Source organism: Palaemon carinicauda, chromosome 38 (assembly GCF_036898095.1).
Source record: "Palaemon carinicauda isolate YSFRI2023 chromosome 38, ASM3689809v2, whole genome shotgun sequence".
In the NCBI taxonomy this organism is placed as follows: Eukaryota; Metazoa; Arthropoda; class Malacostraca; order Decapoda; family Palaemonidae; genus Palaemon; species Palaemon carinicauda.
The window spans coordinates 37,249,977-37,271,022 of NC_090762.1; the positions used below are offsets into that span (position 1 = coordinate 37,249,977).

The window sequence follows — 21,046 nt, forward strand, 5'->3', positions numbered from 1 at the left end:
TCCCGACGGACAACGGTCTTCCCGACGGACAGCGGTCTTCCGACGGACATCAGTCTCCCGGCGGACAACGATCCCTTCGGGGCAAAGGGTTGCCTCCCACGGGGGTTCTACCCTTGCGTGTCAGGTTTTCCCTGCGCGCCCTTCTGCTGTGTTCTCTCCTGCTCCTGCTCAGTGTTAGCACACAGGCGCTCTTCTGCTCATCAGCGCTCTCCTGTTCGTCAGCGCTCTCATGATGATCATCCCTGCTGTTCCTGTTGGTTCCTGTTACGCGCCCTGTGTGCCCACGTTCGCCCTCGCGATCTAGAACTTCGGTTCAGGTCGGGGTCAAGGACTCTTCTTCTATACGCAGGCTTCCACGCGTAGCCTTCTGCTCGTCAGCGATCATCAGCTCGTCAGCGATCATCAGCTCGCCAGCGATCACCTGTCTCTCGGCGATCCGGAGATCGCCCGCGTGTGTTACAGCCGGCACGCCAACGTTCTCCAACTCTTCTGAAGGAACATGGTTCGCCAGCTACTAGCTTACCTGCGCATGCTGATCGCCATCGCGCGACCCTCAACTGCGGATGCTGATCGCCATCGCGCGACCCTCAACTGCGGATGCTGATCGCCATCGCGCGACCTTCAACTGCGGATGCTGAGCGCCATCGCGCGACCCTCAACGGCGGATGCTGATCGCCATCGCGCGACCCTCAACTGCGGATGCTGATCGCCATCGCGCGACCCTCAACGGCGGATGCTGATCGCCATCTCGCGACCCTCAACTGCGGATGCTGATCGCCATCGCACGACCCTCAACGGCGGATGCTGATCGCCATCGCGCGACCCTCAACGGCGGATGCTGATCGCCATCGCGCGACCCTCAACGGTGGATGCTGATCGCCATCGCGCGACCGCACACCTGCGGATGCTGATCACCATCGCGCGACCCTGCGCATGCTGATAGCCATAGCGCGATCGCCCACCTGCAGAGACTGCTCGCCATTGCGCGACCGCCCATCTGCGCATGCTGACCACCATCGCGCGATCGCCCTCCTGCACATGCTGCTCGCGATCGCTCACTTTCGCATATTGCTCGCCAACGCACGATCACTCACCTGCGCATGCTGCTCGACCATCGCGTCGGCATAACACAACGCGCCATCGCCAACCTGCGGGTTAGCGCTCACCAGCTCACCACCGATCGCTTGTTGATCCATATCGCCAGCGGTCTTCCTCGCCCACGCGGCAGCGCGTTTCCTCGCCATCGCGCTAACGCTTGCGTTCGCCGCCTCGGACTCGCGCTCATCCACCTGCCCACCCTCACGACTGCTCGCCCGTTCGCCCGCGCGACCGTTCGCCCGCGCGACCGTTCGCCCGCGCGACCGCTCGCCCGCGCGACCGCTCGCCCGCGCGACCGCTCGCCCGCGCGACCGCTCGCCCGCGCGACCGCTCGCCCGCGCGACCGCGCGACCGCTCGACCATTCGCGCCTGCGCGACCATTCGCCTGCGCGCCCACACGCCCACGTGCCTGCACGACTACGCTCATGCGCGTCCGCGCCCATGCTCTCCAATGTTCGCCCACGTGCCTGCACGTCTACGCTCATGCGCGTCCGCGCCCATGCTCTCCAATGTTCGCCCACGCGCGAACCAACGGTTTTCCATCGCGCGGACGGATGGTGTTCCGTCGCGCGAACCTACAGTGTTTCTTCGCACAAACGTCGGCTTATTTCTTGCAGTATCCATTGCTCGTCTATGGGTTATCGCTCGCCGACCACCAGCTCTTGCCCTTCCTACCACGCTCGCCCTCCTTCTGCGCTCCTTCGCTCACCTTCGTTTGTGTTACCGCGCATGGGCGCTTCCACGTTCGCCCACCCGAAAATCTTTGAATTACCGTCGCGCGAGCTCCAGGGCGATTGCGACCACGATTCCCAATGAGGTTTTCGCAGCATGGCCAGCCTGGCGAGTTCTTCTGGAGCGTATTTCCAGAACACGGCCTCACCCCGTAAACGCAGAGCATGGCACTTGCAAGAATAGGAGAAACTTAAGGGAGATCTGAGCAACACTCCTCTTTCCTGAACCTGGGTTAGCCCTTCCCCGTCATTCCCTGGAAGGATTTTTGGCGGGGGGGCTTCCCGTTCGAGATTTCTCCATCGGACAAGGGGTGACTGCTTACCCCTTCCTCTGGGAGCTTACCAGGTTCTTTCCCTCCTCGGTTACGGCCCGAGGTTTGGTTCAAGGAAGCTACAGGAAGAGCATGGGTACTTTCCTCCTCTCGAGCTCAGGCACCTTGGCCTTTCGTCGTTAAGTATCTAACTTGCGGACAAGCTCGATGTTGTACCATCTGGACGCGCTGACTGAGGGCTTCCTTCGGGTGTCTCATCTGTGGAGGTCGACGACCTCAGATACCCTTCCATCCTTGAGAAGAGTTTGTTTGTGCCCAAGGACAGAGACTTAGACAGCGGCTGTGCGGAGGAAATCGACTTCCGTTTTCACTCCTCCAAGGCGTTTTTTTCCAGACTCTGCAGGGCTCCAGCGCCCTTTTCTTTCAACCACGTTGGCCTAAGTTATCGGCGACGATAACTGGGACAAGGTGTCCAATTGCAGTTTCCTCCTGTCAGGAACAGATGGCACGGGAGACTCCCCCTGGGGGGCATAGTCCTAAAAGGAGTTCACGAACTCTAGGATTGCAGGTTTTTTTCTGGGAGGATGCTTAAGGTTACTCATCCGAATGACAGCTTCCCGATGCCCATTCCCGCACAATCTCTGTGATCAGCCAAGGATATCGCGCCTGCCGTCTCTGTCAGCGAATTCAGTGTCTCTGAACCTCTATGCCATAGCGTCAGCAGAGTTGCCCGGTTGGGCAGAATGATCCATACCTTAGGCGAAGGTCTTCCTTAGGATCATCGACGGCTTCACCCCCGGCCTCCTCAGTCGATCCTTTCTTGTAAGAAAGGATCTGAGAGGGGATGTCCTTAGTCGACCTCTCAGCCCTGATCAAGTTTGTCGAACAAACTTCGGCCAGCGTAGTCCAGCAGAATCGATCAGACTGGTAACGAGGCGACAGGACTCCTTAAACCCTGGATCGGAAGGACGGGTACTTTCAGTTTCCGTTCCATCCATTTTCCAGGGTGCTCGTCGAATTCAGCCTAGACTGCAAGTATTCCTGCTTATGATGCAGTGTGGCTATCCTGCCGTGGCATAGCAGGTTTGTTTTCCCAGAGAACTCTCCCTGCCTTCCTCTTGGCCGCTCAGGTGCAGGCTTCCGCCTCCTCTGCTGTTTGGAGGGCTGGTCAACTCCGGTAGGCCCTCTTAACGAGAGAATGCCTTGATGAAGTCATTGGGCTTCAGCACGGCATATCATTCCCGTGCTGAAGGCTTGTGATGGGCAAGAGGGCTCTCGAACTGGGGAATTTCTTTTCCTCAGTTTGACTCTAAATTTCTCTCATTCTTTTTCTATTACCTCTTATTGCTTATTCTTCCTTCATAATTATCAGCTGTTTCCAACCTTGCTGTCAAAACTCTTTTACCCATTTCACTGTCCAGGTTTTTTAGAGGGGACATTGTATCCATGATCGGTTTTTATTTCAAAATCAATTGTGGGAGCTGTGGTGGTCTTGCCAACTGCCCGAAAATGTTTGGACACCTAGGAGTGTCAGTATCCCCATACTGGCACGCGGAACTATCTCTTAGGAAATTTGGCCTTCGGATTCCAGGGGTTGGCGATTTTATAGAGATAGGACTCTCGGCATTCTGTCCGGTTTGCCTGCCACTATGATTAGAGTGGGGATGATTGTATTCTTGAAATGCTCTCAGTCCCATCAAGCGGGTTTGGCATACACTTGAGCCACTCTGATCATAGTGGTACCATCCCTTTGTGGTAGGGTAGGGAGTGGACATTTGGTAAGCAGCTTTCACAGGTGTCATTGGTGGAGAAATTAATTCCAGGAAAGGCTAACGGTGTCTTCTTTGGAATTTCAGACAGTCTTAATTTTTTCTCTCCCTTAAACTATATTTTTTTCCATTGTTTTTTTTTTTTCATTGTTATTATGACCCCTTCCCTCCCCCTGAAAAAATAATTAATGAGTAAACTTAATATTCCCTGTACCCCTGGATCAAATGGCGAACCCCAGACACCGTTGACGACTTCTGCTTGTTTAAATAGGGAAAGCTCTGTTGACAACCTCGGCAATAAAAAGGATTCCTCCAACAATACTTCTTTGACCAGTGTTGTTAAAGACAATTTATCGGCACTGGTGGAAAATGATGCTTGTAATAACCGTAATACTTTATTCTCTGGTTCTGGTTCATTACCAGATCCAACAAAAAATCTGAAAATTCTCCACTTAAAAAACATACCAATTGGTTGTAGCTATGACATAATTCATGAAGCCTTCTGTAGATTTGGAGCAATCAAAGAAATTTTAATGGAGCTTAATGGTAGTAAAGGCTTTTGGGAAGCTTGGGTATCATTTTCAAGTTTTGAGATTGCTTTAGAAGCAAATAAAAATTTAGAGAGCATAAAAATTGACGATTGTTTGATTTCTGGGGCTTTATGTGATAAAGCACCAAGACACCTAGAGGTATATAAACCAGAAGAATGGAATGCCTGGAGACACTACGCCTCCTCCTCAAGAAGAGACAACCCGCTACAGTCGCGGTACGGAGGTCGCGTCATCTGTGATAGTCATCCACAGGGGTCTCCCAGGCAAAGTGAAGAGTCTAAGGTGGTTGGTGCCGTGGGAGATATACCTCTTCCCTTGAGGCCTCTTCTCCAGCAATAACGGTCTTATTGCCTTTCGGCGGGAGGAAACTCCTTTCCGCTCTCGGCAATGAAGCCTGTCGCTCAGCCTTTCCCTGACCTTCAGGCTTAAAGGAATAACTTTTTCCTGCCCGCTGGATCTATCCTCGCTCATGCAAAGCTACGATCGTCCCTGCCCTAGTCGGAGGAAGACCTCCAACTTGGAGCATGGCTCGGACTTTTAGTCCTTTAAGAGATCTTCTCAAGACCCTTTACGACAGGCCTCGGATTGTATTCCGCCTTGGGTCTCCTGCTCACTCTGGCCACGGCCAGTGTGTAAGCAATCTTCTTGGTCTCTTACGACTCCCCCCTTTCCAAGGAAGAGGGGAAGGCAACATTCAGGCTCGCTCCTGAGTTGTTGGCTAGACTCAGAATCTGGGGGTCCCGGCCCTTCGGTCCGATTCATTCAAGATTTCGAGTCTCCATTCTGTATCTGATGTCCCAAGACCTTCTCTTTCTTGCCAGTAAAGGAATCGAGAGGTTAGCGCTGGGAACAGCTGCAGTTTGTCCTCAGTTGCAGCCGATTTGGGAGCACAAGGAGGACATGGGGGAGAGTCACCAGTATACCTCTTCAGCCCGGACTCAAGGACATTCATCTTGACCTGTCTCCAGACCCTCCCCCGTCACGTCGCCCTACAGCACGATGTTGGATACATCGCAACGTCCCTCGCCTTCGAGTAATACTACTCTGTGACGCAGGTGCTACAAGCTGGAGTCTGGAAGCGTCAAATGACCTTCGCAGCCCGCTTCCTGCAGGGCGTGACCCACAGGAGTCTCGATACGTTTTCTATCGCTCTGTGGTGGCTACACAACAGCTGGTCTAACCTCAGGCTCCTTTTTGGACAGGTAGCAGAAGGTTGAGGGCATTGTTATCAGGTTTTAGTCTGCATGAACGAAAGAAGTATGTCTGGCCCTTACTTCTTTCTTCATCATCCCCTCTACGGGGAAGCAGCATCCTGGTCTCTGCATAGCTGACCTCGAACCTCTGCAGGTAAACCATGCTTCCTTGTGTTCCGAGTATTGAGTCAATACTGTCGCGTCCCCCATACCCTGACGAGGTGGTATTGGGAACGTCCTAATCCAGAGTTCCTTCTGGAACTCCAGGTCAACTGCCTAGGACGGGTCACACTTCTTCCTTCACACACAAGCTTACGTAGGCCACATGGTTCCTTGCAGAGCAAGGAACTTGTGAGGTGCAGGGACTCCTTATATTGAGTGCTACTCACTCGGATTCTGAGTCCCCGGGTAAAGCCAAAGCCAGTATGGCTGGGGACTTTCCACCCTACCTAAGGGGTAAGTCACCCTCTGTAAATAGCGTGGTTTGTATTTCGGTTATGGAACAAATGACAATTTCGAAGATAATTTGTATTTTTCCTAACCATACAAACCTTAGCTATTTACACAGATTTGCCCGCCAGCCCTGTCCCCCAAGACAAGTCCTACCTCTAAGTGAAAGTGAGCATTCATCTGTGTGTGAGGGAGGGGAGGGGTAGCTAGCTACCACTCCCCTACCCCCCTGCTAACTAGCGCGGGGGTAATACACCCTCGTTAAATTCTAATGGCTCGCCATTTCAGCTGCGCTAAAAGGTAAACCCTGTGTAAATAGCTAAGGTTTGTATGGTTAGGAAAAATACAAATTATCTTCGAATTTGTCTTATTTGGAAGTAATTTGTATTTTTCCTAACAATACAAAACTTTTGCTGTTTATACAAACTTTCCCGCCAACCCTTAGCTGTTTATACAAACTTTCCCGCCAACCCTGTCCCACTCGAAGTCCTACCTCCAAGTAAAGTAAAGCACAGCCATAGGTGTGTAAGTGAAAGGGGTAGCTTGCTACCCCATACCCCCACTAACTAGCGGGATAGTTAGTTAACCCTAGCTAAATTTTTTTCTCAATTGATGACCTTTTACAGATTTAGCCTTCCCTTGTTATCGCTGGTCCTCCGTCGAAGGAAGCTTGTTCGAGTTGCTGCAGTTGGGAGCAGAGAGAAAGTGCACACCAGCTTCATTAGAGGGGGACCTTGATCTTCCTTCGAGAGGCTCGTAAGGTTTTGTACTGGAGGAGTCCCAGCTTACATGCCCGGCACAGTTTCTCCAGCCCGTCTCCAACATCTCCGACTTTTCCTGCTGCAGTTCCAGCCAGCGCACCGACTATGGTGCTAGCCCTTGTTCTGAGTTCGCTCAACCTGCGGAGGGGGACAAAGTCCGAGGCTTGTTCCTGTTGCTCTTGAGGGACACCTTTCTCGTTTGTAGGTTAGGTCCTCCCAGGAGTGGTCTCCGCCATGCGGGACTTTGTGAAAGCGGCTGGCTTCACCCATGCCTTTCTATAGGCCTTCGGAGTGTGGCACGGCAGATGATGTTGCTTGCACCCAGTGAGTTTGATGCACTCCCATTCCGCCTCGCCCTGTTCCTGCTTTGGAGTCAAGGAGTTCTCTTCGCTCTCCAGAGTGAGTCTGGACGAACGATCGCACCATCTTTGTTGGCGCATGCTGGGCGTGGCAGACACATCACCATCAATCAGGGGCTGCCACCCTCATCTCGCAGCACTGACAGAAGCATCGTCCAAAACGTCCGTCACGATCCAGAAAGATCGCTGTCTTCCAGATCCTGCATTGGTTCAGCGAGTGACCCAGGCCCAGAGCGCTTCCAGGCTTCGTTATGAGAGCAGTCTCCTCCTCCTCATGTTCCAGCGCGTGATCAGGCAGCATGTAAACCAGTTCCAACTCATCAACGAGGTCCAGCCCATGACTACTCGCCAACCCGGTCACAATTGCACATCTTGTGAGCATCCAGTAGCACCCAGTGATGCACCTGTTCACGACTACCCAGCAGTGCGCAACCACCCAGCAGAGCACAATCACCCAGCAGTGAGTGATCGCCTAGAAGCGAGTGATCGCCAAGTAGCGGGCATCCACCCAGCAGCGCTCACCCACCCAGGAGCGCGTACCCACCAAAACAGTACAGCGCCCATCCACCCAGTAGAGCACGCCCACCCACCCACCCAGTAGCGCGCAGCTCACTCACCCACCCACCCAGTAGCGCGTGCCCACCCACTCGGTAGCGAGCAACCACCCACTCAGTAGAGCGTGCCTACCCACTCAGTAGCGCGCATACACCCAGTAGCGTGCGCCCACCCACTCAGTAGCTTGCGCCCACCCACTCAGTAGCGCGCGCCCACCCACTCAGTAGCGCGCGACCACCCAGTAGCGTGCGACCACCCAGTAGCGCGCGACCACCCAGTAGAGCGCGACCACCCAGTAGAGCGCGACCACCCAGTAGAGCGCGACCACCCACTCAGTAGCATGAAAACACCCAGTAGTGCGCGACAATCCAGTAGTGCGCGACAATCCAGTAGTGCGCGACAATCCAGTAGTGCACAACCACCTAGTAGCACATGACCACCCAGTAAGCATATACCAGCAGCCTCGAATAGCAAACCTTGGATCCCGTTGGAGACTTCTGTTCCTTCGAAGCTCTCTTCTCCTCCTTCCGACCTGAGGCAAAGTTCCGTTCTGGTCCCACCACAGGAACGTCAGTCCCTGATGATTGTGTTACCTATTTGATCTAAGGTGCACATCCTTCTTGATGCCGCAGAGATGCTGCAGCAGGTTTTCTCCCAGTTGAAGATGACAGCCATGATGCCATCCAAGAAGAGGAGAAGGTAGAGGCATCCTACTCCTCCAGGCAACACCTTTCACCCCTGTACAAGCCGGGGTTCGAGATCCCCTAAGGAGATCTCTAACTAAATCCTACCGGCTGTCTCCCATTGAGAACGCCGCTCCAGGCCAGCGAGCTTCCTCAGTGGTAGCAGAGCATCCTTCACTGGTCTTTCCACCCAAAGATACTTCCAAATCCTCCAGATGCAGGGAGAATGCAAGACCTTCCCTGCTAGTAGAGTTCCTTTCCCCCTCCCAGGGAGAGTAAGGACTTGAAGTCTATGCTGAAGAACCACTCTGTGAGAATGTCGACCCAGCCTCTGGAGAGGATACACAGCTCTTCAAGTTTTGCAGTAACGACGATGGCAAAGGAGGCTCCCTCAACATCTAGGGAATCCTCCAGGCACTACAAAGATGACTGCGACCCACCCCAGGCTCCTATGGTTGAGAGCTCTTGGGTGGATGAGGACCAAAATTAAGAGTATGATGACACCCTTCCCAGGCCAGTGAGTTCAAGATATTCGGAGGCCGAGGAGAGAGAATCCGACCATGCGTTCTGGCAGGTGCTGACCTTCATGAGCATTATCAATGGCATGGACGACCCTTCTACAGTTTTTCCAGAAGAGAAGGACACGGTACTAGACCATCTGTATGGCACCCAGGAACCCTCCAAGACCAGTGCAGCTTGGCTCTGGTTGAGGGGGTTGAAGGGGGCCAGGAAGAAGGCCCTCTTGCAGATCGCAGGGACTTTGAATTTTCTCCGTGCCAGCAACTCCTCTAAGCTTTTACCTCCCCCTTTCATCCAGCAAAAGAGGCATTATGAGGTAACCAAAGAGAAACTGTCGGCCATGACTCTGGACCCATCATTGAGGCATTGATGAAGAGTGTTTCGTGCGAGAAACTCTCTAGCCTTCCTGTCACCTTCTTAGCGACTGACACCCTAAATATGGAGAAGGTTGTGAAGTTCGCCATGCTAGCAACTTCATGGCTCGATCTGTGGCTAGGGTTAGTGGGCCATCTCATCAAGGTGGAGGACTGGTCTCAAAGAGTGCAACAGAAAGCACATGTCAACTTTTCTGTCGTTGGGAACCTGAACCGTGGAGTTCTTTGATCAACAAGTGGTCAACTTGTGGGCAAACTTGATCCTCAGGTGATTGGACTCTATAGTAGAGAAGTTCCTAAGGCAGAAGTGGCATGGCTTAGAAACTTGACAATGGAGTGTCCATCATTGTTCAACACAGATGTCTAGAAGGCCGCGGAGTGCTGGAGGAAGTCAAGCCAGGACTCTCCTTGAGAGGGCATTGACCTGTAGATCCTATGGATTGGCTCCTGCACCCTTGTGTAATCTGCTATAGAAATACATACTTGTTGCATCCACCCCTGGTGAGGTGGAATTAGGTAACATCTACGGATGGTTCAAAGAATCCTATGATTTCTAAGAATTCTTACCTAGACTAATCACATTGCTTGTATCGCACAATCACACGGAATGCTCAGGCCATTAATGTGAGCGAGGTGTCAGGATGTTCCTTCTTATGCGTGCGTAGCATGGTTGGAACCTCAAGTCAAAAGCCAGCCAGTTGCTTAGGACTTCTACCCACCTTAGGGGTGAGTCTTGTCTAATAAAGAGCAAAATAGTTTGTCTTTAGTGACGGAACAAATGACAATTTTTAAGTAATTTGTATTTTTCCTTAAGATACAAACCTTGAGCTCTTATACAAATTTTGCCTGCCATCACCTATGCTACTGCAAGTCTTGCCTACGATCAAAAATTAAAAGTGACGAGACAAGACAGGTGTGTGTGAGCAGGGTAGCCGGTACTACAATCTACCACTCTGCTAGCTAGCGGTGGGGTAGTTACACCTCGCTAAAAGTCTTATGGCCATTCTTCCAACTTTTTTGAAAGTACTGTATATTCCTCAATAAAGGGCTCAAGGTTTGTATCGTTACAAAAAGTGCAAATTTATTTAAATTTGTCCTATAGTATTGATATTGGTTTCCAGAGTTATTTTAGAAATTGTTGTAATTTGTGCATCACAATCTCTATAACTATCGGCCCTCACATCCCTAAGGCTGCAGGGTGTTGTTTATACAACTATCAAGTTTAAAGTTACTCACAGGACCAATAAAATACGTTGGACACAAATTTAAAGTAGAGGGTACAGAAATGATATATCATTGGTATTGGTGAAAAATGTAACTTTGTATATTAAGCAGTGACTTCTCCCCAATCTTTATCCACCAATGAGCACAGCTCTTGTTACTTTAGTAATTCTGCTTAAGAAACTATGCAGAAATTTTTTTGCTGCTTCTCGAACAAAGCTCATTGTGTGGATGAAGCATAAGGTACAATATATAAATTTCACCTGATTTTTACATTTTAAATGTTTAACTTAGCCGGTGAATATATAATAGCTGCAACTCTGTTGCTCGACAGACACATACATAAAAAAACTCGCGAGCGATCGCTATGCAGGTTGCGGGTGTGCCCACCAGCGCCAACGGTCGGCCAGATACCACTCACGGATGTAAACAAAACCTTCAATTTCTTCTCTGTCGACGTGTCGACAAGACGTACTTTTACTCGCTGTAGAACCTGGAGTTTTTCCCAGCATATTTGGTGAAGTACTTTAATTTGGTTTGAGCTTTCGCAGTACAGGTGTTTTTCTTCAAATAAATCCTTGAACTCTTTTTTTGAATCGGATTAATTGTTGATGACTTAGATCGTTTTTTGGAATTCCCTTGACTAATTCAAAATGGCTGACCCTTCTCAAGTTCCCAAGTTTCGAAAGTGTAATGCTAGGGACTGTAATAGGCGTCTTCCAAAGGCTTCTCTCGACCCTCACACTGTTTGTTCCAATTGTCGGGGTAAAACCTGTCAATTGGGAGATCGGTGTGAGGAATGCGTGGGCCTTTCGGAATTCGATTTTATCGAATTTGATAAATATACACGCAGACTAGAGAGAGATAGGGTAAGGAGAAGTTCTTCTAGGTCGGTAGATTTTTCCTCTCAACATGCCCCTGAACCTAATCCTTCCCCTGTAGTGGTTGTTCCTAACCCCCCTCCTAGCACTCAGGAACCGTCTATGCAAGACATGATGCATGCTATTCATGCCTTGGGGGAGAGAGTTGAGGCTTTAGCAAGTGACCGAAATCAACTCATGGCGGACGTAAAGGAACTCAAGTGCCAAAGTGCCACGGCGGAAAGTGTCAAAGTGCCTAGTGTTACGCAAAGTGTTGTGAACAGTGTTGCGACCGAGGGTTCGTCTGTTCGTGCCTGTCGTCCACCTAGTCCGGGACCTCTTGCAAGCTCCCAAGCCCAGGGGAGAAGCAATGTCGTACGACTTATGGGTTCGAGAGGCCTTGATCAGCGAACAGACGTTCCCTCTTTGGTATCAGGCGTATCTCGTCAAGATCGCCCCTACCATAAGACGAGAGAGCCCATTTTTACCTCGTCGTCCGAAGGTGTTTCACGTAAGAAACCTTGGACCAAGGTCTCTAGACCTTGGTCCAACGTCCCGGATGTAGCCACTGGGACAGTTCGGACCCGTTGCCGTCTTCTGATGACTGCTCGCCGCCTAAGAGAGGCAAAGTTGTGCCGTCTCATTCGCTAACCCCGTCTGTTACCGCACCTGCTTCCGTAGACCCTAAATGGGTGTTACTGCAAGACATGCAGTCCAAGCTTGCGTCCTTGATGGAGGACTTCAACGCTGAGAAGGTTTCCGTTGAACCTACTGGCCATCAGCCATCCAAACGTTCTGTTGTGCGTCCTGTTGACGTGGATGTATCTTTCTCGCGTCAACCAGTTGGGGTTGTACCTCCACCGATGCGACCCAGTGTGGATTTCCAGCCGCATGTTGACGTTAGGCAACGCACGGATGTGATTGGTGACGTTCAGAACGTTCACCAACCATCAGAGTTGACTTGTTTTGACGCGGTGCGTCAACCTCCGCAACCCGGTATGGTGTTGACTGCACAACCCAGACGGTCTAAACAGTCTCGGGTGGACGCGGTGTGTCCTCGCACACCTGTTGTTGTTGACAGTTCCCAGACTGTTCAGCAGTTCCAGGACGCTGCGTCCTGCTCCGTCACGTATGCACCAGTGCGACCGGACTCTGCGAGTCAAACGTTGGCTACTCCTTTGCCGTTTTCTCATCAGTTATCGGATGAGGAACTGTCAGATGAGGACGTTGCTGAACCACAGCCTGAGGATCAGCCTTCAGACTTAGATGAGCCTAAAGCAGTTCAACCATCCTTGGACTTTAGAAAAGTCATGGTAGTTTTTAAAGAGTTGTTCCCTGATCACTTTATTTCTGTGGCTCCTCGTTCGCCGCCGTCCGAGTTTGTTTTAGGCGTTCCTGCTACCATGCCTGCCTTTACGAAACTCGTTCTCTCTCGCTCATCCAAGAGAGCTTTACGGCTGTTAGGCGATTGGTTAGAGACCAAGAGGAGTTTAGGGAAGACGGCATTTGCCTTCCCCCCTTCTAAACTCTCATCTAGATCGAGCGTCTGGTATGCCACGGGAGAAGTTCTCGGCTTGGGAGTTCCTGCCTCTGCCCAGGGCGACTTCTCAAGTCTTGTAGACTCTCCCCGCCGCCTTGCAATGAGACGCTCGAAGATTAGTTGGTCACCCTCGGACCTGGACCACCTTCTTAAAGGCATATTTAGGGCTTTTGAAGTCTTTAACTTCCTGGACTGGTGTTTGGGAGCCCTGAGTAGGAAAATCTCATCTGCCGATAGAGATGTTTCCTTACTCATTATGTCCTGCATGGACAAGGCCGTCCGCGATGGGTCCAACGAGCTTGCCGCTTCATTCACGTCCGGAGTCCTTAAAAAACGAGAGTCTTTGTGCTCTTTTCTGTCAGCAGGAGTGACGCCATGCCAAAGATCTGAGCTACTCTTTGCGCCCTTGTCTAAGTGCTTGTTTCCTGAAGTCTTGGTTAAGGAAATTGCCTTGTCTTTAGTGCAGAAGGACACCCATGATTTAGTTGCGTCCTCGGCTCGCAAAGCTCCCCCTTTGCCTGCCTTGTCTGCTAGACCTAGGATGGACACTCCAGCGTCCAGGTTTATCCCGCCCTTTCGTGGCAGAGCCTCCAGCAGGGGAGGTGCTCGTGCCGAAGGGAAGCGAGGAAAGAGGAAAGGATCCAAGTCCTCTCGGGGCAGGGTCTGACTGCCCGCAACTTCAGACAGCAGTAGGTGCCAGACTCAAGAACTTCTGGCAAGCCTGGGAGAAGAGAGGCGCAGATCAACAATCCGTGAGGTTGCTCAGAGAGGGGTACAAAATCCCTTTTGTACGCAGACCTCCTCTAGCGACGTCCCCCATCGATCTCTCTCCCAGGTACCGAGAGGAAGCAAAGAGACAAGCCCTGAAACTGGAAGTGTCTCTTTTGCTAGAGAAGGGAGCGGTGGTCAAAGTCTCGGACCTTCAATCACCGGGGTTTTACAACCGTCTCTTCCTAGTATCAAAGAAGACAGGAGGTTGGAGACCGGTGCTAGACGTCAGTGCTCTGAATGTCTTTGTCACAAAGACGAAATTTACCATGGAGACCACAAAGTCAGTCCTAGCAGCGGTCAGAAAGGGAGACTGGATGGTCTCTCTAGACCTAAGGGACGCTTACTTCCACATCCCCATTCACTCAGACTCCCAACCATTTCTGAGATTCGTCTTCGACGACGTGGTGTACCAGTTTCGGGCCGTGTGCTTTGGCCTAAGCACAGCTCCTCTCGTGTTTACGAGGCTTATGAGGAATGTGGCAAAATTCCTCCATTTATCGGACATCTGAGCCTCCCTTTATTTGGACGACTGGCTTCTCAGAGCCTCTTCCAGTCATCGCTGTCTGAAGGATCTCAATTGGACTCTAGATCTGACCAAGGAATTGGGGCTCCTAGTCAACTTGGAAAAGTCTCAGCTGGTCCCATCCCAAACTATTCTGTATTTAGGGATGGAGATTCACAGTCAAGTTTTTCGGGCTTTTCCGTCGGCCCCCAGAATAGATCAAGCCCTGCTCGTCATCCAGATGTTGAAGAAGGAACGCTGCTCAGTCAGACTTTGGATGAGTCTGGTAGGAACGCTGTCATCCCTGGAGCAATTTGTCTCGCTAGGAAGGCTACACCTCCGACCTCTACAATTCCATTTGGCTTTTCACTGGAAAAAGGACAAGACGCTAGAGGCGGTCTCGATCCCGATTTCCGAAAAGATAAAGACTTGTCAAACTTGGTGGAAAGACAATATCAGTCTACCAGAGGGTCTTCCCCTAGCAGTTCAGAAACCCAACCACGTTCTCTTCTCGGACGCATCGGACTTGGGCTGGGGCGCGACGCTGGACGGTCGGGAATGCTCAGGTCTGTGGAACTTGAGTCAGAGGAGCATGCATATCAACAGCAAGGAGCTTTTGGCGGTTCATCTGGCCTTGATAAGCTTCGAGAATCTCCTTCGAGGCAAGGTGGTGGAGGTCAACTCGGACAACACCACGGCCTTGGCGTACATTTCCAAACAGGGAGGTACACACTCATTGACTCTGTACGAGATCGCAAGGGACCTGCTCATCTGGTCAAAAGATCGAGGCATCTCCCTAGTAACGAGGTTCATCCAGGGCGACTTGAACGTCCTAGCAGATTGTCTCAGTCAGAAAGGTCAAGTAATTCCAACCGAATGGACCCTCCACAAGGATGTGTGCAAGAGACTTTGGGCGACTTGGGGTCAACCCACCATAGATCTCTTTGCAACCTCGCTGACCAAGAGGCTTCCAATCTATTGCTCTCCAGTCCCAGACCCAGCAGCAATACATATAGATGCCTTCCTCCTAGATTGGTCACACCTAGATCTTTACGCATTCCCACCATTCAAGATTGTCAACAAGGTACTGCAGAAATTCGCCTCTCACGAAGGGACAAGATTGACGTTAGTTGCTCCCCTCTGGCCCGCGAGAGAATGGTTCACCGAGGTACTTCGATGGCTGGTAGACGTTCCCAGAAGTCTTCCTCTAAGAGTAGACCTTTTACGTCAGCCACACGTAAAGAAGGTACACCAAAGCCTCCACGCTCTTCGTCTGACTGCCTTCAGACTATCGAAAGACTCTCGAGAGCTAGAGGCTTTTCGAAGGAGGCAGCCAGTGCGATTGCTAGAGCGAGGAGAGCGTCTACCATTAGAGTTTACCAATCGAAATGGGAAGTCTTCCAAGACTGGTGCAAGTCAGTTTCCGTATCCTCGTCCAGTACCTCTGTAGCCCAAATAGCTGATTTTCTCTTATACCTGAGAAAAGTTCGCTCCCTTTCAGCTCCTACGATCAAGGGCTACAGAAGCATGTTGGCCTCGGTCTTCCGGCATAGAGGCTTAGATCTTTCCAACAATAAAGATCTGCAAGACCTCCTTAAGTCTTTTGAGACCTCTAAGGAACGTCGTTTGGCTACACCTGGGTGGAATTTAGACGTGGTCCTAAGATTCCTCATGTCAGACAGGTTTGAGCCTTTACATTCAGCCTCCCTGAAAGATCTCACTCTTAAGACTCTTTTCCTGGTATGCTTGGCCTCGGCTAAAAGAGTCAGTGAGCTTCATGCCTTTAGCAAGAACATCGGGTTTTTGTCAGAAAAAGCTACTTGTTCTCTGCAGCTTGGTTTCCTAGCCAAGAATGAGCTACCTTCTCGTCCTTGGCCTAAATCTTTCGATATTCCTAGCTTATCGGAGATCGTAGGCAATGAACTAGAAAGAGTATTATGCCCTGTTAGAGCTCTTAAGTTCTACTTAGCTCGTACTAAACCTTTACGAGGCCAATCTGAAGCGTTATGGTGTTCAGTTAAGAAACCATCCTTGCCTATGTCAAAGAATGCTTTGTCATATTTTATCAGATTGTTAATACGAGAAGCTCATTCACACTTGAGTGAGGAAGACCGATCTTTGCTTAAGGTAAAGACGCACGAGGTTAGAGCTGTCGCTACCTCCGTGGCCTTTAAGCAAAATAGATCTCTGCAAAGTATCATGGACGCAACCTATTGGAGAAGCAAGTCAGTGTTCGCGTCATTTTACTTGAAAGATGTCCAGACTCTTTACGAGAACTGCTACACACTGGGACCATTCGTAGCAGCGAGTGCAGTAGTGGGTGAGGGCTCAACCACTACAATTCCCTAATTCCATATCCTTTTAATCTGTCTCTTGGAATGTTTTTAATCTTGTTTTTATGGGTTGTTCGGAAGGCTAAGAAGCCTTTCGCATCCTGGTTGATTTGGCGGGTGGTCAAAGTCATTTCTTGAGAGCGCCCAGATTAGGGGTTTGATGAGGTCCTGTTGTATGGGTTGCAGCCCTTGATACTTCAGCTCCTAGGGGTCTGTCAGCATCCTAAGAGGATCGCTGGGCTCCGTAAGGAAGACAGACTTACAAGGCAGAGTAATCGTCTAAGTCGACTTCCTTACCAGGTACCTATTTATTTTGGTTTTGTTATATTGATAACTGTCAAAATGAAAAAAACTCTTAGCTTATACGATGTAAACATATTTAACTCTGGTCTCTACCCACCTCCTTGGGTGTGAATCAGCTATTATATATTCACCGGCTAAGTTAAATATTTAAAAATGATGTTTTAATTATAAAATAAATTTTTGAATATACTTACCCGGTGAATATATAAATTAAACGACCCTCCCTTCCTCCCCAATAGAGACGCAGTGGGATGAGAAGAAATTGAAGGTTTTGTTTACATCCGTGAGTGGTATCTGGCCGACAGTTGGCGCTGGTGGGCACACCCGCAACCTGCATAGCGATCGCTCGCGAGTTTTTTTATGTATGTGTCTGTCGAGCAACAGAGTTGCAGCTATTATATATTCACCGGGTAAGTATATTCAAAAATTTATTTTATAATTAAAATATCATATTTAGGAATTAGAGCAGATTGTTGAAATTTGTAATTGAATAAGCAATAAACATACCTTTCCAAGTCTTTTCTAACACTGACCAAATGTCTTCAGGTCTTGAAACAGGAGACAAGATACTGTTGTACCCTACATCTTGTCTAAAGTATTTCCTTTCCTGCATCTTTTTACTACAAAAAAATACTTGAGGCTGCATAAATCAAGGTGTTGTATTTTGGTAAAGATATAGTTTACCTTTTTATTAGATTTTGAAATGTTAAGAACCTACAAAATTTTGGTAAGGCTTCCCCCCTCCCCTCTTCCTCTCTGGTTAGTGATTCCTTTTATATGTATGATAAAGAAATAGCAGTTCACCAGCCACCAGGTTACACTCAACACCCTCTGGTGGCAGGTATGTAATATCATTAAACAACTAGTTTAGAATTGAGGGGGTCAATTCTGTCCTTGAAGCATTTTGTGAAGAAAAGTTATTTGTATGCTGTAAGACTTTTAACATTGTACATTATCAGAATATAGAATACAGTTAACCTTTTTAATTCTGTAGTTATTCAATGAAGATTAAAGTCACATTATTATGGCACAATGTTATTTTTTGAGATTGAAATTATAGCAGTCTCAGTTGGTGATTTCAGCTCATGCAAAGCACTTCTGTAAACTGTAAATTATAAAATGTTTGAGAATATCTATAATATTTATGGTTTTAATGTAAAATAGAAACAATTTTAGATAAGGCATCAGTTCAAGTCCAGTACTGTAGTTAACATTACTGTTTTTAAAGTGAATAATAGTACATTGTTCTCTGTTAACTCTGTAAATGACATTGAGCTTTTCAAGGAGATAATTTTGAATTATTTTGATTGACAGATGAGTGGGATTCAAGGAATTATTGTTTGTGGAGAAGCATCAGAGTCAGATGAAGAAGAGGAATTTTGTATTGTGCAAGCTCAAGGACACCAAGGTACAGTGAATTTTTGCTGATGTTGCAATTAAATTTGCTTGCATAAAGGCTTAAAAAGATACATTGGATATCTTGCAATGTCTTTCAGAATCATTGACTAATAATTGATATATAACTTAATTATTTACTGGTATGAAAATATGTGGTTATAATACTGTAACCAAAATATTTGATTATTACAGTTAGTGAATGTGAATTGGTTTCTGTTGGAAAAATCCATTTCTTCTACATTTTTTTTTATGATATTTAATATTTGTTCCTACTCAAATATGATATTTTAATTATAAAATAAATTTTTGAATATACTTACCCGGTGAATATATAGCTGCAACTCTGTTGCTCGACAGACAAACTGTACAGAAAAAACTCGCCAGCGATCGCTATACAGGTTGCGGGTGTGCCCAACAGCGCCATCTGTCGACCAGATACCAAGCTCTATGTAAACAAAGACTCAATTTTCTCCTCGTCCCACTGCGTCTCTATTGGGGAGGAAGGGAGGGTCATTTAATTTATATATTCATCGGGTAAGTATATTCAAAAATTTATTTTATAATTAAAATATCATTTTTAAATATTTAACTTAGCCGGTGAATATATAGCTGATTCACACCCAGGATGGTGGGTAGAGACCAGTAATATATGTTTACATTTTATGAGCTAAGAGTTTTTTATTTCATTTTAGAAGTTATCAAAATAACAAAAACAAAATAAATAGGTACCTGGTAAGGAAGTCGACTTGAACGATTACTCTGCCTTTTAAGTACGTCTTCCTTACGGAGCCTCGCGATCCTCTTAAGATGCTGATCGACCCCTAGGAGCTGAAGTATCAAGGGTTGCAACCCATACAACAGGACCTCATCAAACCCCTAATCTAGGCGCTCTCAAGAAATGACTTTGACCACCCGCCAAATCAACCAGGATGCGAAAGGCTTCTTAGCCTTCCGGACAACCCATAAAAACAACATTAAAAACATTTCAAGAGAAAGATTAAAAGGATATGGAATTAGGGAATTGTAGTGGTTGAGCCCTCACCCACTACTGCACTTGCTGCTACGAATGGTCCCAGTGTGTAGCAGTCCTCGTAAAGAGACTGGACATCTTTTAGATAAAAAGACGCGAACACTGACTTGCTTCTCCAATAGGTTGCGTCCATTATACTTCGCAGAGATCTATTTTGCTTAAAGGCCACGGAAGTTGCAACAGCTCTAACTTCGTGCGTCTTCACCTTAAGCAAAGCTTGGTCTTCCTCACTCAGATGTGAATGAGCTTCTCGTATTAACAGTCTGATAAAGTATGATAAAGCATTCTTTGACATAGGCAAAGATGGTTTATTGACTGAACACCATAAAGCTTCAGATTGGCCTCGTAAAGGTTTAGTACGCTTTAAATAGAACTTAAGAGCTCTCACAGGGCATAAGACTCTTTCTAGTTCATTGCCTACAATCTCCGATAAGCTGGGAATATCGAAAGATTTAGGCCAAGGCCGAGAAGGCAGCTCATTTTTGGCTAGAAAACCAAGTTGTTGCGAACATGTGGCTTTTTCTGACGAAAATCCGATGTTCTTGCTGAAGGCATGAATCTCACTGACTCTTTTAGCTGAGGCTAAGCATACCAGGAAAAGTGTCTTTAGAGTGAGATCTTTCAGGGAGGCTGATTGTAGCGGCTCAAACCTGTCTGACATGAGGAATCTTAGTACCACGTCTAAATTCCAACCAGGGGTAGCCAAACGACGCTCCTTGGTGGTCTCAAAAGACTTAAGGAGGTCTTGAAGATCTTTATTGTTGGAAAGATCTAAGCCTCTATGCCGGAAGACCGATGCCAACATTCTTCTGTAGCCCTTGATAGTGGGAGCTGAAAGGAATCGTCCTTTTCTCAGGTATAAGAGAAAATCAGCTATTTGAGCTACAGAGGTACTGGTCGAGGATACAGAGACTGACTTGCACCAGTCTCGGAAGACTTCCCACTTCAATTGGTAGACTCTAATGGTGGATGCTATCCTTGCTCTAGCAATCGCACTGGCTGCCTCCTTCGAAAAGCCTCTAGCTCTCGAGAGTCTTTCGATAGTCTGAAGGCAGTCAGACGAAGAGCGAGGAGGCTTTGGTGTACCTTCTTTACGTGAGGCTGACGTAGAAGGTCCACCCTTAGAGGAAGACTTCTGGGAACGTCTACTAGCCATCGAAGTACCTCGGTGAACCATTCTCTCGCGGGCCAGAGGGGAGCAACTAGCGTCAACCTTGTCCCTTCGTGAGAGGCGAACTTCTGCAGTACCTTGTTGACAATCTTGAACGGTGGGAATGCGTAGAGATCTAGATGTGACTAATCTAGGAGAAAGGCATCTATATGTATTGCTGCTGGGTCCGGGACTGGGGAGCAATAGATTGGAAGCCTCTTGGTCAGCGAGGTTGCAAAGAGATCTATGGTTGGTTGGCCCCAAGTGGCCCAAAGTCTCTTGCACACATCCTTGTGGAGGGTCCATTCTGTTGGAATTACTTGCCCTTTCCGACTGAGACAATCTGCTATGACATTCAAGTTGCCTTGGATGAACCTCGTTACTAGGGAGATGTCTTGACCTTTTGACCAGATGAGCAGGTCCCTTGCGATCTCGTACAACGTCAGTGAGTGGGTCCCTCCTTGCTTGGAGATGTACGCCAAGGCTGTGGTGTTGTCTGAGTTTACTTCCACCACTTTGCCTCGAAGGAGAGACTTGAAGCTTTTCAAGGCCAGATGTACTGCCAACAGCTCCTTGCAGTTGATATGCATGTTCCTCTGACTCGAGTTCCACAGTCCTGAGCA

General features: G+C 48.6%; 1 protein-coding gene across 4 annotated transcripts in view; it reads left to right on the top strand.

The window, feature by feature from the left end:
- LOC137630552 (uncharacterized) overlaps positions 1-21,046 on the top strand; it is a 99,387-nt gene that overhangs the window by 42,483 nt on the left and 35,858 nt on the right. For 3 of the 4 annotated variants that reach the window (XM_068362074.1, XM_068362073.1, XM_068362071.1), the window contains exon 2: positions 18,160-18,253. In XM_068362074.1, the coding sequence (XP_068218175.1) occupies positions 18,160-18,253 (94 nt within the window). Of the gene's footprint in view, positions 1-17,391; positions 17,500-18,159; positions 18,254-21,046 lie in introns of all 4 variants that reach the window. The other variant, XM_068362072.1, reaches the window with a different exon arrangement.